The sequence below is a fragment of the Lethenteron reissneri genome, chromosome 31, assembly GCF_015708825.2.
Source record: "Lethenteron reissneri isolate LAM-NWPU_2019-01 chromosome 31, ASM1570882v1, whole genome shotgun sequence".
NCBI lineage: Eukaryota > Metazoa > Chordata > Hyperoartia > Petromyzontiformes > Petromyzontidae > Lethenteron > Lethenteron reissneri.
The window spans coordinates 9,661,430-9,677,259 of NC_083809.1; the positions used below are offsets into that span (position 1 = coordinate 9,661,430).

General features: G+C 47.0%; 1 protein-coding gene across 5 annotated transcripts in view; it reads right to left on the minus strand.

The window, feature by feature from the left end:
- The window catches only part of LOC133349773 (sterile alpha motif domain-containing protein 15-like), a 143,208-nt gene that overhangs the window by 55,553 nt on the left and 71,825 nt on the right, over positions 1-15,830 (minus strand). For 3 of the 5 annotated variants that reach the window (XM_061563501.1, XM_061563500.1, XM_061563498.1), the window contains exons 2-5: positions 12,035-12,226; positions 4,041-4,279; positions 3,056-3,203; positions 2,212-2,401 (exon numbers count right to left, since the gene is read on the minus strand). In XM_061563501.1, the coding sequence (XP_061419485.1) occupies positions 2,212-2,401; positions 3,056-3,203; positions 4,041-4,279; positions 12,035-12,226 (769 nt within the window). Of the gene's footprint in view, positions 1-2,211; positions 2,402-3,055; positions 3,204-4,040; positions 4,280-12,034; positions 12,227-15,830 lie in introns of those variants that run through there. The other 2 variants (XM_061563499.1, XM_061563497.1) reach the window with 2 other exon arrangements.

Sequence of the window (15,830 nt, forward strand, 5' to 3'; positions counted from 1 at the left end):
CCCCCCCTCCTCGTCACACATCGTCACAAATGTCTGACCCCCCCCCCCAAGTGCGTGACGTCATTTATGGACGGCCCCAAAGAAACAACACGGAGCCGCAGCTCTGATCCCTTTTGACAGCACGAAACCAGCGGTGGAAATTCCACATTCCTTTGGAGCGGGGCGAGAGTTCATCCAAAGCACATCCACAATGATCAACTTCTCACTGCTGGGTTTATTTACCGCAGAGGGATGAAAGGCCGAGTCGAAATCTCGATTAAGATTTTTTTTGAACTCCTACGCTTTCTGCGAGTCGTGTGGTTAATCCACTGCACTGATAGGACACTTTGAAATAAAAACCTTAAGAGTGATGGTCCTTCACGGCAAATGTGCAACACCAAGGAAGCTCAACAAATCACGGAATGCATCCGCAATAAAAAGCCATGTCAGTGTGCGATGCTGCCAAAACGCAAGCAGTAACAACGCGTTTGGGCGTTGACAAAAAGTGCACACTCTATTTCCAACCCACGTGCTCCTGCTCCCATCAATAACAGCGCATCTGCATCAGCCGCAAAAAAATAACACTTCAGGCACACGACGTCAGTTTTCAAGCGTCTCCCGGACCAAGTGCGCGCTGCCTGACAGGAAGAAAACACATTCCTGCGGAGGGAGCTGGTAGGAACGTTGGGTTGCTCGGTCAATGGCCAGGTTTCAACGGCGGCGTGGTGTATTCCACAAATATGCCCGACTGCGAGGGCGGGCACAAGCCGGCGTGAGTAGGTTAAACGTTGAGTTTTATAAGGGCACCACGGGGTGACCAGCCCCTCCCCACCCAGCCCCACCTCTCCCACCCCCCACCCAGCCCCTCCCCACCCTCCCCACCCAGCCCCACCCTCCCCACCCAGCCCCTCCCCTCCCCACCCAGCTACTCTCTTCACGACGGACGGACACAATAATCCCCTGTGGGCTGGTGGAACCAGTAGGTTCCTACCAGTAAAAACGCCTCTCGATACGATTCCTTTGCGCCCGTGAGGCAAGTCGACACATCACCCCCCCCTGGTGGCCAGCCGGCTGCAGGCACCTGATCCTCGCCGCTCTCGTTCCACTGAGCACGGCACGCAAGCGCTGCGATGTAAGCAGCGCAGTATTTACTGCGGGCAGCAGCGGTGGCAGCAGCAGCAGGCTGAGCCGCTCGCAAAATAACGATGAGTGATGACCGCAGTGTGCTTGTTTATATGCCCGCTGACGCAACGCGGTGCCGCCAATACAAAACGCCACCACAGTTCCCCGCAAAATTTTAGAGCCGTCAAGCGGCGTTCCGTGAACGAACGGTGGTTTGTTTATAGGAGGTTGGGTTTTTGGAATATTCGGTTTTTTTTTTCGTTTTACCCGTGCATTACGTGCGCAGGAACGTGCACAGCGGAGGAAAAAACAAATGCCGCCCACTCCGTGGACGCATGTGCCCCAACGTTAGCAGCTGGCGAGGGGAATCAAATTGCTCGCTCTGCTCAGTGACCACTAAACCTTCCAACAGCAATGAAGAATGCCTTCCTCACCAAAATAGTGCCCGCTGTCTCTGCAGGGAGCGTATGAATGAGCTGCGTATTTAGTTCCCCGCATGTTCTGCGCCTGGGAGGAACCCCGGGTGCATCGACATGCAAAGATTGAGGAGTGCAGAAATGCGAAGGCGACTATGACACAAAACAACTCTGGTAGGGACGATACGGCTGTGAAGTTTGTGATGGTTTGGACACAGTGATGTCGGTGGATTGTTGCATTGCATGACCATGAGAGATGGTGATGGGTCATCCAACAGTGACTTGATTATAGCTGCTCATGATGATGAAGCTTATGATGACGTATGTATAACGACCGTCAATTACCTCGTTTGTTAGTTCTGCAATATTCCTTAAGAACCCTGTTCTCGGTATCTGCAATATTGACGTTTTTTGCCTTTATCTTGTTGTTGCTGTGCTCACACACCACGGAGGTGCCTTGACAAATAGCTGGGCGACCAGCTAAACGGGATTATTCCGCGCAACAAATGAAAATAAACTCAAAACGTGCAAGAATCGAGGAAAGTAAGACGGGAGAGACGTGGCAAAGAAAGATCTGAAAGAAATGAGCCTGGAGTTGTCAGCAGGCGGCGCGACTGATGCATTGCACATTGTCGGTGCCGAGCGGACAAAACGGAACCAAAGGAGGAGGATTGTTCTGCGATGGCCGCCTCACCCTCGTCGGAGCTGCAGGGAGACGGCTCGGGGGCCTGGTCCCCCGCCAGGCCTTTGTGCAGCAGCGTCTTGGAGAGAACGTCACGTGCGTCGGTGACGGACTCGGGGTCGGCTGAAAACGAGGGGCCCTCACCCGACGGGCCTCCATCCGACGGGCCCTCATCCGACGTGCGCGGCAGCAGATCATGCTGCTGCAGAGAGGGAGGCGCGGGTTGTTGGTTACACGCGCGCAGGGGAATCCTCGCTCGACAAACAAGATAAACCGGGCATAAAATATTGCTCGGGTGATTTATGTTGTACGGTCAGGTGTTTCGATGCCACAAAATGAGCCACAGAAGCAGCTGATGAGGCCCTTTAAAACACACACTTGATTGAGCGCAGGAATCACGCTAACGCAGCAGGTGCACGCCCACACACAAAGATCTCCCCATAGAGCTTACATACTCTGTTGTAGCAAGTGCTGTTAGTGAGCACCTATTGAGGCTGCCATGGTGTACGAGTGTGTGGTGTGACCAGGACCAAGCCCGGTCGTCTTTGTCTACCCAGTGCCGATGATCTCACACGGGACCAGGTATTAATTTAAGGCAGCTTAGGGAAGGCCCAGGACCAGTTCATGTTTCATTTACTGCACATATGCACACTCCAATTTTGGGAAATCACACTGCACTGAAAAGAAAAGGGAAGAGTTGAACAAGTGATAGGCCTTTCTATTCCAAGACACAGGCTCAGTTATGATGCAGGTCCTTATAAACAGATTAATTAACACTGCAAATTAAATCACACCACTTAGCAGCATCATTAGTGGGGGGGGGGGCCCACCTGCGGTGGGTGTGAGTGCCACTCACCACCGTGCCAAGCGCGACGTCACGCAGGAGAGGGGCGGACTGGGCAGCGTGCTGGGCAGCGTGCTGGGCAGCGTGCTGGGCAGCGTGCTGGGCAGGTGCGCCAGGGCTTCCTGTACTGTCCACATGCTCCGCAGGCAGCACCTTCTCTCTGTGTCAGTGAGAGAGCAGCACACTCATGGGTAAGACCACAGATGTTAACTATCTCGCCTGGTATACAGGAGGTTGTGGGTTCGATCCCGACCCTGACACTTGTATAGTTGGAAGCTGCATGTTCTCCCCATGGTCGCGTGGACTTTTCTCAGGGTCCTCTGGTTTTTCCCTCCACATTTAGAAATGTGCGTTTAGAGTATTTGGCTGCCATAAATGTCCACATGATAAGCCACTTTGTTGAGCTATCATTTGTGGCCAGGTCGCACCTGAAAAAGAGCTATATAACTCAGTGTAGCCTTACCTGGAAAAACGAAAAATTGTTTAGTTTAACAGCACATAGACACACGGGTCACGCAGTAGCACATTAAAGCTGCGGTACGCTAATAGAAGGCTGTGCTACGTAATAAATGATGGGTAAAGGTGATGCCCTGCAATGTCTTTCTTACACCACTGCTTCCGCTGGAGGGAGCTGCAGGAGCCCCGCTAGAGGGTATTTTTTACTCGCTTTTCCACATTGGCCGGATGCCTTGGAAGAGGTGGAAAGTACCCAGACTCAACTCCTACGTAGAGCCGATGACCAAATCGCCCGGAATGTGCCCACTCTTGTCAGATCACGGGAGCTAAACTGGGTAGTGTTTGAATGGGCGACCACTAAGCACAAACCGATTGTCATGGGGAGGCTGCAGGCCTCTGTTACATGGTGGCCAGCAGAGGGCTGTGCGTGAAAACCCGTTGTTGTGATGTACCTCTATGCTCCCCACAATCACCTATCCGCACTGACCAGCGATGGTCGAGTATGATAAAAAAATGAATGAATGAATGAAGAAAGGCAGACCTGTGGTCATGAGAGCCAGGTGGTGGAGAATGCGACACGAGCCCTTTTTCCAGTCGCTCGCTGAGCCGCTCCTTCACGCCGTCGCGGTCCTCGGCGAGCTCCATCAGGGCTCGCTCCTCGCCGCTCTCGTCCTCCTCGCTGCCCAAGCTCCTTCCGCTCCCCCATCGCAACTCCCCCTCGCCGGGGCCACAAGTCTCCCCGTGCAGCTCAAGTGACGACGATGACTCCACCACGGAGACCTGCGACACGATCAAACGACGCACGCAACAAGATCGTCGGCGACTATTTTGTTCTTGCGCACGGTGGCAACGTGTTCAGGAGGTGAATGCCAATGTCGAGGTCTGCAAGCCATGACCAGAGGGCATCCGGACAGAGTTCGTGTAGTTTCGCTATTGCCCCGCCTCCGTTGATGGTGCGCGCACTAGTGGTTTACTGTGTGGTCCGTAGTTTTGGTTGCATGGCCACAGGCACACTGCTGTGGCTTGTGTCTAATCTCTCCATTTATGAAGGAGATGCATGCATCGGGCCGTTCATGTTATGATGCTGTTGTGTAATTGTGTCGACATAACAATGCAATGTTGACTGTCCACAGATCCCGTCTATGTGGACAAGTAAATGAGAAAGCATTTCAGTGCACGATACTGACCATATTCTCCACGCTGTTCGTGAAGCTCACCCATGCAAGATTAGCAAAACAAAAACATAGAAAAAAATGCGGCATCTTATTTCATCTAACAGCATAATATATTTTCACAGTTTAAATTTATGGAAAAATCATCAGCAGTAGTTAATTATCGGCACGATAGACAACACTTGAGGCAACCAAAGCGGAACGCACAGCGCAGGCAAATTTTCTAACGAGCGGCGAGTCTGTGATTGCGGCGGGATTGGAGCCGGGGTGCATTACGCGACGGTACCAAGCGCTGCAATAAGCACAGGGCGCACACGCACACACAAAAGACAAAGATCTCCCGTATAGCCTTGAACCAGACTGTTGGGGCAAGTGCTGTTAGCGAAGCACCGATGGGGGGCCAGCGCCACACCCGGCTACCTGAGCACACGCACGCACATGCGCGCACCCACTCACGATCACACACAGGGATCCCTCCACTAATGTAGGCCTCAGGATCGTTTTGCGAGCTCGTACGTGCGTCAACATTGCAGGTCACGAGCCTTCTCACCGAGAGCCGGTCGGGAAAAAAAAATCACAACATCTAAAGACTCTGAACAAACAACGATGCTGCTGCTTATAACCAACATAAGGCCCCCACAGACATAATATAATAACTAAAACTAGTGAGAGCTACATTTGATATTTGGCAATTAATGCTTCCAAATGAAAGATTGTTAGACCCTGATTGTTTTTCACAGACATTGTTTCCAGCCACTGTGAAAATCGAATTCTGCAGTAATTTAACATGACAACATCTCAGGCAACGTACCCGACGATCTCATTTGATCTCGGAAGCTAAGCAGGTTTGAGCCTGGACAGTGCTTTGATGGGTGACCATAGCGCATAACGCAGGTGCTGTAGGCTGCTGCAGGGATAAGGTGTCAACAAATGGCAGTGTCGCAATATCCATTGTTGTACTATACTATGCTCCGACATCGTAGGTTCCCACACATTCTTCTACCCCTCAAGATCCGCAGGGGTACGCGGGAGGAGGCCCTCGTCAAGCAGTGGATTGGCAACATTTCCGCACGTGTAAAATTATTCTGCATTTACGTTCCCACCGTCTGTACAACATGGCTAGCAACCCTGTGACATGATCTTAGTTAAGGAGGGGGCCATACAAAAAAGTGGGGTTGGGGGTGCTCGACACAATCGATATTAAACAAGTGTTACTCTAAGCAGAATGGTCAGCGATGTGATCTACTTGCGTCGATCCCGCGTTCTGCTCTGTCTCTCGCCCGCTGTGTTCCGAAGAAACGGCTGCATCGCCCATTGCTACATCGTACTCAGTTTTGTGCCAACATTTTTTTTTCTGCTCGACTATAAGAATTGGTGGCAAAACCCGGGCCCGGTGTCCCAGCGGGAGGGGTAAGCTGCTCACAATCGGAAGCTTGCGAGGAAAAAAAATCCTGGTTGGGGATTAACTCAGCCGATCACCCCTCCTGGGGTTCACAAAATGTATGTCACTCTGTGGAGTAGCCAAACGGTGGTTTTCCTATGGGTGGACCTCACCTGTCGCAACACTGTGGAATTTTCACCACTGGCTCCAGCCTGTGAATGAGAGGTGCGCACCTCTCGTAAGAAGAAATCAATTTGACTGAGCCTTTAGCGGGGGGGTTATCCCCTTTCAACCCCCTCCCCCCCACACAAGGTGAAGGGGCTAGACTACTCATGGACAAGGAGCCTCCAGTGCAAGTGTGGAGAGTAAGGGAGGAAAATCATGAGGCGAGGACGAGCGGAGGACCATCTGCGATAGGGTGCGCACGGTGACGCCCGCTGCTGTGTGCCTGAGAGAGTTACGGGCCTTGGGAAGATCCCTGGCAAAGGATCAACAAGAACAACAACAAGATTCCCGAGGGACACTCCTCAGCCCTATCCCAGACTTTAGTTAAGCGCCGTGGTTTATAACGAGAGAAAAGGGAGGATACTATCATGGCCACTCTTGGATAATATTTACACGATCGAAACGCACCCAGTTATAATAGCGTATTTCGCACTCTCGTTGCATGAAAATGTAGGGGGGGGGAGAGGGAAAAGCACAAAAGTATCGTGGATGTCGCAAATTATGACCCTTTATATTTGCTTGCTCAATTTATTCACAGATTTATCCACTCTGGTGAATTTACGTAATTCCGCAGAACTGTTAAATGTGATGCATTGCTCTTTGCCAATGCACATATCGTGCCGACAACGCGACTGCCATCTGGCACTTGAATAATGATCAGGAACTCGTTAACTTCCATTGCCTTGGATGGAGCGAGCAGCGAAATTCCCGGGATGCATCTGGGCGCTTTGATAAAAGACGGCAATCTTCTGTGCAATTGGGTGCAGCGAGCCAGCATCCTCGGCTGGAAGTTTTGCTGCCATGCTCTTTGGTTCTTTCGGTAAAGTCACGTAGATGAAAAAATAAAAATAATAAAAATAATAAAATGATTTTTTAAATATAAATAAAATTACAGCAATTTTGCTCACTACAGTAATTTTGCTGTGGCTGTTCCACCTGATGACGGAAGCTTGTGTTGCCCCCGAAACGTCTGACTGAATTTAGTTATTTTCATTTTTTTATATTATAATTTTTTATCTACGTGACTTTACCGAAAGAACCAAAGAGTATGGATCCTTGCAGTCACAACAACTTCAAATCAAGAATTTTGCTGCCATGTTTTATCGTGGATAATTGTAGAAAAATTGAGTTGGCCTTAACTGGGAGAACCATGCAGCCTTTTACTCCCGTTAGGGCAGGCCAGTACGATCGATACATTAAACTGCCGTTTTGGATTCGTGATTTAGTTTGTAACTAATACAAATTCGAGCTAGCAGTCTGTTAAATAATAGATTTACAGTCCTATTTAAATCTACTGCTGGATGAAGGTCTTCCCACGCCATGTTGGTCATGGGAGTTTTTTTTTCACCATACTTCACTGCACGGGTTAGTGATGAGGGAAGAGCGCCCAAGCCCGCCAATAATAAAGTCAAAATAAATGTGCGCTTGTGAAATATTAAATAAATAAGGGTAAACCCAACCAACGATTGTCATTTTCTTGCCGGAAGATTTGCGAAACATGTTTATCCATTTCATATGGCTGCTGCACGTGTCCCGTTGGAAATGTAAGCAATAATAATTGATTCCCAAGCCATATGTTGAGAGCCGAATAGATTCATGCCGTTGGTGATAAGGCTGCAGCAGTGGTCTGCCAAGGCGTCATATTTACCCTGCACGTGCCCAGACTGCTCGCCAAGGTACAGCCACACAGTACGGCACGTGCAATCTGTAAATACGAAATCGCCTCTCGTCTTGCACACGCATACAAACTATTTGAGAATTGTAATCATCTATATAAATAAAAACGAATGCGCTGGATACCCCGTGCAAAAAAAAAATGTTGATCATTTTTTTGTTTTTAGGAGCGCAGTAAAATTTTAACTCGAGGAAATATTTACTGTGCGTCTGCTCTCGCCCCATGTGACACACACGATGGAGCAGAAAAGCCAGCGACTGTACGTCTGGCACTGCGGTCAGGGACACAGATAAAAAGCCACGACCGGCAAACCCGCGAAAAAAATGTAAAGGATAGCAAAAAAAATAATTGGAGAAAATTACAACAGAAAAAATGTGCACTTGTATCAAAATATGCCAAGAAAATGCATTGGAGTAATCTCAATGCCACAGATAGATGTACACGTCTGCACAATGTTAATGTCTGCACATTTATTTTGGCCTTGGAGGAGGGTGACACGCGATGGTATGATTGCACAGAATTGTAAATATTCAGAATAATCGAGGTCGCTCGAGACCGATGCTCGCAAATTATTTGTTAAATTCATTATTAAATCAATCCACTGGATGTGTGAAATTTTATTCTACATTTTTCGTAAAACGTTGCTTTAAAAAAAACATACCGCACACGTACCTAATTGCAGACTATTCAAAACATTTTTATCATTTCGTTGTTCAATATTAACCACTGAATGCCATAAATTACTTCCATATTTCTGCCAAAAACTCAAAACGCTCCGCAAGAACACTGCCCTAAAAGGAAAACACATACGTCGAACAACAGGCGACGATACAGCCAATGTCTCTTCTTTACAGTAGAGAAGCAGTTGCCAAAAATACCACTTGTTCTTTTTTCCCTTTTAGGGCAGTTCTTGACGAATATGTTGAATTTTTTTTCGATTTAAAGCCTTCATGACTGCAGGGATTCATCTTCTTGGTTCTTTCAGTAAAGTCACGTAGAATGGAAATAATAAAATAATAAAATTAAACATAATAAAATAATTCTCACGACGTTTCGGCCACAATGCAAGCAGCCATCCTCAGGTGAAGACCAGGTCTGTCGGGGAGACAGTATCTCCCCGATACGTCGTGAGAATTATTTTATAATGTTTTATTTTATTATTTTATTATTTCCATTCTACGTGACTTTACCGAAAGAACCAAGACGATGTTGAGTTTTTGTTTTGCACTTATGTTCCACCGCCAATGCAGTATATACATATGCCATATTTATAGTTCTGAATTAAAAACAACACGTGTTCAAGAAAAGCGCCTTGTTTAGTTGAAAGAACATGATGGGTATTGGACGAGCAAAGCCAGGCCAAGCCACTTAATCCTCCCCCATTGTGTCCAGTGCTGGGTTTGCTCATCTCGAACTGAATCGACAAGGCCCTTAAAAATATGGATTACTCAATAGCCATCGCTTTAACCTGTACACGGCACGGCGAGCGCTGCACTTGTTGACGCGGGCAAGCGTGCCTGTTTCTCAATTGCAGTGATGCCGTGCCCGTGGCGTATCAAGAATCGATTTCCTTGGACAAGATACTTTGTCGGCTGGCACATCTAGCCTGTAATGATTACTTATCCACGATTCATACACGGATATCTCTTATAAACGGTAAGTTTTCATCTGTTCGCATAATTCAACCGACTTTTATCCATTCTGACCATCAACAACGAACTCAATTTCTTTCTCATGAACAAAAAAAGCATCTGAGCCAAGGATCTGAAAACGCGAGTGGAATACACCGCATTCCATAATGCGGATGATATGAACCACCATCGTGAGCCACAAAATCCATTTGAGCATGTCTTGTGTTCAATCAGGACATGAGTCCACAATTGATGTCAAGCACAAGCAAAGAAACATACAGATTTTGGAAATAAAATCCAGCCATCACCTCTCTACCTGCTTGTAACAGCAATCGCAGAGCAAACTCTACTTTTCACTCTACTCACCTCCACGCACTCTCCTACCTCATCCCCTCTCATCTCATTCTAACTCTGGTGACCTGCACGGGTCACCGGCCTTGCCTGCACAGGTGCGCGAACGTTACTGCGGAAGGCCACTTGAGATATTTATGGTCAATCGCCCCGCTGCACACTCGGGCGACGTTTGGATTAGAAAATTTGCCCGCACACCCAAAGTACTGCAACGCACGTGAATTTCTCACATGTCAGAGGGCATTTAGAGCTTACCGCCACATAAATTACATAGATTTATGACAGCATTAACTTATTTTACAGTGTGATTAGGGCATCAGTGTAATGAATCATGGAATATAACTGAAAATGTAGGTTAAGCGCTCAGGATGGACGAATATCTGCCACCAATGCACATTAATAATGTATCTTTTTTATTCAATTATTTAAACTACTCTCATATTTTGAAGCGTTACATTTATCTTGGAAAATATACTTGCGCAGGTTGGATGACCCAAATGATTTCTATAACCTGCACGGCCCTGTTTTATGATCCCTTACGGATTGCTTGAACATTAAAACATTCCACGGAAAGACCACGGGTTGTGGCAGGACACAAATATTCCATGGGCCAAGACCAAATATTGTATTTGTTGGTACCACCTGAGATCACCAGTGGGGGGGGGGGGGGGGGGGGGTGGGACGTGCCCCCCATTGATCCGATCGAAATCCCTAATTTGGATCGGATCATTGGGGTTTATTAGTAATAAATCGGCATTTTGCGACCCCCACTGCCACTGTGTAGCATATTATTATGTGCTAGGGACTCTATGAGATGATAGGACAATAGTCTGAGTCCAAAATTGGCAATAAGTAACGGCAAAGCTGTTATAAGTGACTCACATAATTGTGCGCAGTTACGTATGCAGTACACGACTTCCCTGAAGGAAAACACCTTCAGCGAGCGCGATGCCGATCACACACGGTTTGAATTTGACCCTCGATCGATGGCTGCGCCATTGCCGCACACGCGTCAAATAAAAAGCAAGGGACAAGTCCTTACTTACTAACAACTCCTCTATCACCATTGGTACCTCATTTGCCAGTAAAAAATATGATAATTGTTTTTTTACCCTTTTATCTGGAAACAAAACTGACACCTTTTTTACGAGGAGTCATGTTTGCATAGACCACAATACCTTCAGTCATAATGCAAACAAAAAACATAACTCTGATAATGTATGCACTGTCCTTGAAGTTGATTGGTCCACACCTGAGACAGCTTTCTTCGTGTAAATGCTTACCCCGAGCTCTCATACTTTGATGGTGCATTGTCTTTGAGTTGTGCGCCTTTTGGCGTCATCTGGTCCAACCCAAGGACAGTGCATACATTATCAGAGTTATGTTTTTTTTAGCATTATGACTGCAGGTATTGTGGTCTATGCAAACATGACTCCTCGTAAAAAAGGTGTCAGTTTTGTTGCCAGATAAAAGGGTAAAAAAACAATTATCAACTCCTCTATCATTTTCCATTGCTGGAGGGGTTGCCCCCCCTACCTGAAAATCCTGGCTCCGCCATTGCCTGAGATGGCTAAACCCGAGTTGTATCCATATCTTTAAATTGCCAATAAAAGTGAATAATTCCATAACCTTATTGAACAAATATGTTATCACATGTTCTACTTTTATTCGCCATTGCTGCAACTTGCATTTTCACTAAATACATGCCACCTCCAGAGTAAACCAAATTTTTCTGTGGTTCATGGGCCAAAAATAAATAATTAAACACCTTCTGCTGCAGTTTGGCCAAAACATTTCCCAACTTAATATACAATAACGGAAAGACCAGGAGACTGAATAATAATAATAATGTGGTAGCCATGAATAGGAAACGCACCACTGAATACACAGTAACAATCAAGCAAGACCGGGTTGTATCCTGCTCCCGATGCTGGAATAATTGACGACTGTGGTGCAGGAAAATTGCTTTTTGTGTTTCGTTTGTTGTCCTTCCCCAGCACCTCCGATCAGCACGGTTGGCTACGTACGGTGCGAAAGAAGTTCAACATACGTACAGTACATACAAGAATAGAAGGAGTCAAATGAAATAACGGGCATCACCTTTGTGAAGTGCAACTTGGTGGCGGTGGTGTTGTCACCCTCAGGCTCGCTCGATTGGCCGTCGTCCCCTCTCTCCTCGAGCGCCGTGTCCCAGCCTCGCTGCTCGCCGCGGCTCTCCGGCGCGTCTCGCTGTGGGACGGTCGGCTCTTCCGGCTCTGCGGCACTGTCATCATCCTCCTCTTCTACCCAGGCCTGCGCGCAACAAACAGCGCAAGCGAATCCTCAGAGGGAGGCCCATGTCTGTGCAAGTTGAACAATTACACAGAAGTCACCTGGCAAAGGGAGATGTAATACAGTAAAATAAATAATGCATATGCGTGGCTTCTGTAAAGTGAACTCTGTAACACAAATGCACAAACGTGTTTGCATATTTGATAATGGCCATTGTTGTGCTTGTGTGTACCAGCACGTTTTGAGTAACGCTTCGATCAATTTGGACAGTTTTCAAATAGGGAAATTATTTAATAACAAAACCATATTTCTACTTTTGTTTGGTTCACAAATTATAACTTTGAAAGGAGCTATCATTTTCACCCCCCACCGCAACCCCACCGTTACGGATGGCCACACCGACGGAGAGAGAGCTGACGAATAAACACATTAAACCTCCGTTGGAAATCATTGAAGAGAGCCTGACACAATGCAGCTCTGTTCCGAGCTTTTGAAGCGTTCCATCTTTCGCGGCTGACTGTGTCAAAGCGAGTGCTGCTGGGAGTGAGCACTTGATTGGTCCGCTAGGCGTGTCGATTGCTGGCTTCTCTCACCCCCCCGTCCCCCCCAGTAAATAAAAACCCTCATCTGTGTCCTCATCGAACACTGGGGCCGTGCTTAATAGGGGCAGCAGTGGGGGAAAAGGGGCCAACTTAAGTGACACTCGAGCTGCGCTTAACAAGAATTATATAACCCTTTTTGAAGTTGCGAGCATTACGCAACACCGAGTTGTTGTTCCTTGGGTGTAACTTTGACCTGGTGTTTTCCTCTCAGGAAGTTGGTACTCAAGTTGTTATGACATCAGCTGAAAGCATCCGAAAAGTGCAATCCTAGCCCTAGAAAGAGAATTATCATGCTGCTGATGTCAGTTTCGTCGAGAGAATAACTATCAAATTAGCAATACGTTACAAAGCCATTTATACCTGAGAACAGGGATTGTTGTCGTCAGTTCCATAATTTAAAATGCTGCCATGGGTGATAATTATTTTTGAATTTCCTGACTAACGTGACCGCTTATGAGCCGTCGCACAAATTCAGATGTACATTGTGAAATGCGTCTACGATGTTGTTATTCATGGGTATCAAAATTAAGCGGATTTTCGCTCAGGCATGGAACGTCAATAAATCGGGACTGCGATTGGGAGAGTAAATTATTTGTCCACAATTCGTGACGAGGGAGATATGCTCGTAAAATACTGCGGTGTTGGACGTACTAAGACAAACTGGCTCCTTCATCCATGCCGTGATGGTGCATTCAGTTTCCTCTCTGTCAAAACATTGCTTTATTTCAAATGTAATACAAATCATTTCAAAACGATACCCCATATGTTTTTGCTAAGATGGAATTCAAATTTTGACTGAGGTTGTCTAATTTATAGAACAGCCCTGATATAAACATTGGAAGTATTCAGTGGATGAAAATGATCAGTTTCGCATTGGCACAAACAAAAAGAAAAATAAACAAATACAAACTACAACAGCGTGTTAGCAGTTGTACAATAGTACACATAACAACAGCAACCCAAAACGTTCGTCAATAACCCGAACCCTGAAAGGAATAAATATGTAATAGACGGTGTTTCCTGCATTTTTCCTTCATCATAAGAAAAAAGGGCCATTTCCGAAAAAACGCCTTCTGCTATGAAAAGTCATTGCTCAATACATTGCATATTTTACTGGTAGGAACCTCCTAGTTACACCAGCCCACAGGGGATGATTGTGTCCGTCGTGCAGGGAGGGGCTGGGTGGGGAGGGAGGGGCTGGGTGGGGAGGAGAGGGTGTGGAGGGGCTGGGTGGGGAGGGGCTGGGTGGGGAGGGTGGGGCTGGGTGGGGGGTGGGAGGGGTGGGGCTGGGTGGGGAGGGGCTGGTCACCCCGTGGTGCCTTTATAAAACTCAACGTTTAACCTACTCACGCCGGCTTGTGCCCGCCCTCACAATCGGGCATATTTGCGGAATACACCACGCCGCCGTTGACCCTGGCCATTGACCGAGCAACCCAACGTTCCTACCAGCTCCCTCCGCAGGAACGTGTTATATCTCTTCCGTTTCAAGGTTAGTGTTACTGACAAATGTGTGGATTTTTTTGGGACAATGTCTGTATTGATATGGCCCAGAACAGATATCGTGTCCTCCAAAAGCACTTGCATGAGCATCTCGACTGTGTATGTGTGTGTCTAAGAGGTGCAACAGGATTAAAGCTGAAAAGGTCTTAACTTGGGAGATTAAGGAACCTTAACCTGCCCGAAACCACATGACTGTGCCTAATCATTAGCGCCGTATAACGTATAGCTGGATTGTAATGGAAAACATAAATAACGGGACGCAAACCTATGCTTGCCAGTGCTGGACCAATGAGGTTTCACGATGTCTATGAGGAAATTAAGCCATGATTTTTTTCTGGCACGAGGCAGGAAGATATGAAGGCTAAGGCCAACAGAATTCCACGGGGAAGACGCTATTCTTCTTTTGCAAACGTGGTTAATTTTTGTGTGTGCGAAAACAGAGACGGTGTCTGCGGATGTTTGGTCCAGGTAGCGAGCCTGCTGGGTTTAGCACCAAGACAAAGCTGGAGAGGGGACACACTCATTGTTATTCAACTGCCATTGTCGAAGAAGCTATTAGATTTTTATGGATGAAAACCTATAAAACGGACACTGTGTTTATCTCCATATAACATGGAGAGTATTTTATTGCCAGGTGAAAAGGGCTTGTGCCTTCACCTTATTCCAGCAGATGCATGAACTGTACAGTACACACGTTGCATAAATAGAGCCGATTCGCATACCGGGACAACAATTATCAGTCACTGTGTTTGTTTCGCTCAAATGTAGGGGGCCGTCCATAAATGACGTCACACGATTTTGGACGATTTTTGACCCCCCCCCCCCCTTCGTCACACGGCGTCACAAAAAGTCAGACCCCCCCCCTCAAATATGACGTCACAAAGCTCTGCCCCCCCCCCCCCCCAAAAAAAAATAAAACATGCTTCAAATCGCTTTAAACTATTGTCATTGTAGTGTGTATTTAATATGGCGCTGCACTCTGATGTTGTAGGAGAAAATTTTATTAAAAAGTCTATTGAATTAAGTAGAACGTGTTGTCTATATTTATTTAAAGTTGCACATTTGATGTGACGTCACATTTCTCAAACCCCCCCCCCCTCGTCACACATCGTTACAAATGTCTGACCCCCCCCCCCCTAGGTGCATGACGTCATTTATGGACGGCCCCTAACCACGTTTGCAAAATAAAAGTGTACCCCCCGTGGGTTTCTGTTAGCTTTAGCCTTCACGTCTTCCTGCCTCATACCGGCAAAAATTGATGGCTGAATTTCGTCATAGAAATCGTGATCGTCATTGGTTCAGCACTGGCAAGCATAGGATTGCAAAGTGTTTTTTACTCTGGCTGTCACCTGATGAAGCTGGTTGTAATTACTGGCGAAACGTCGTACTCGAATTGTAAATGTTGTGGGTTTACTCTCCAACACACCGGTGTGATGTACTAGTAACTAATTGTCATGTTTTGTTTACGTAACAAACCTTACTAATTGGCTGTGTTGGGGTGGTGGTGGGTTTAATGACACATT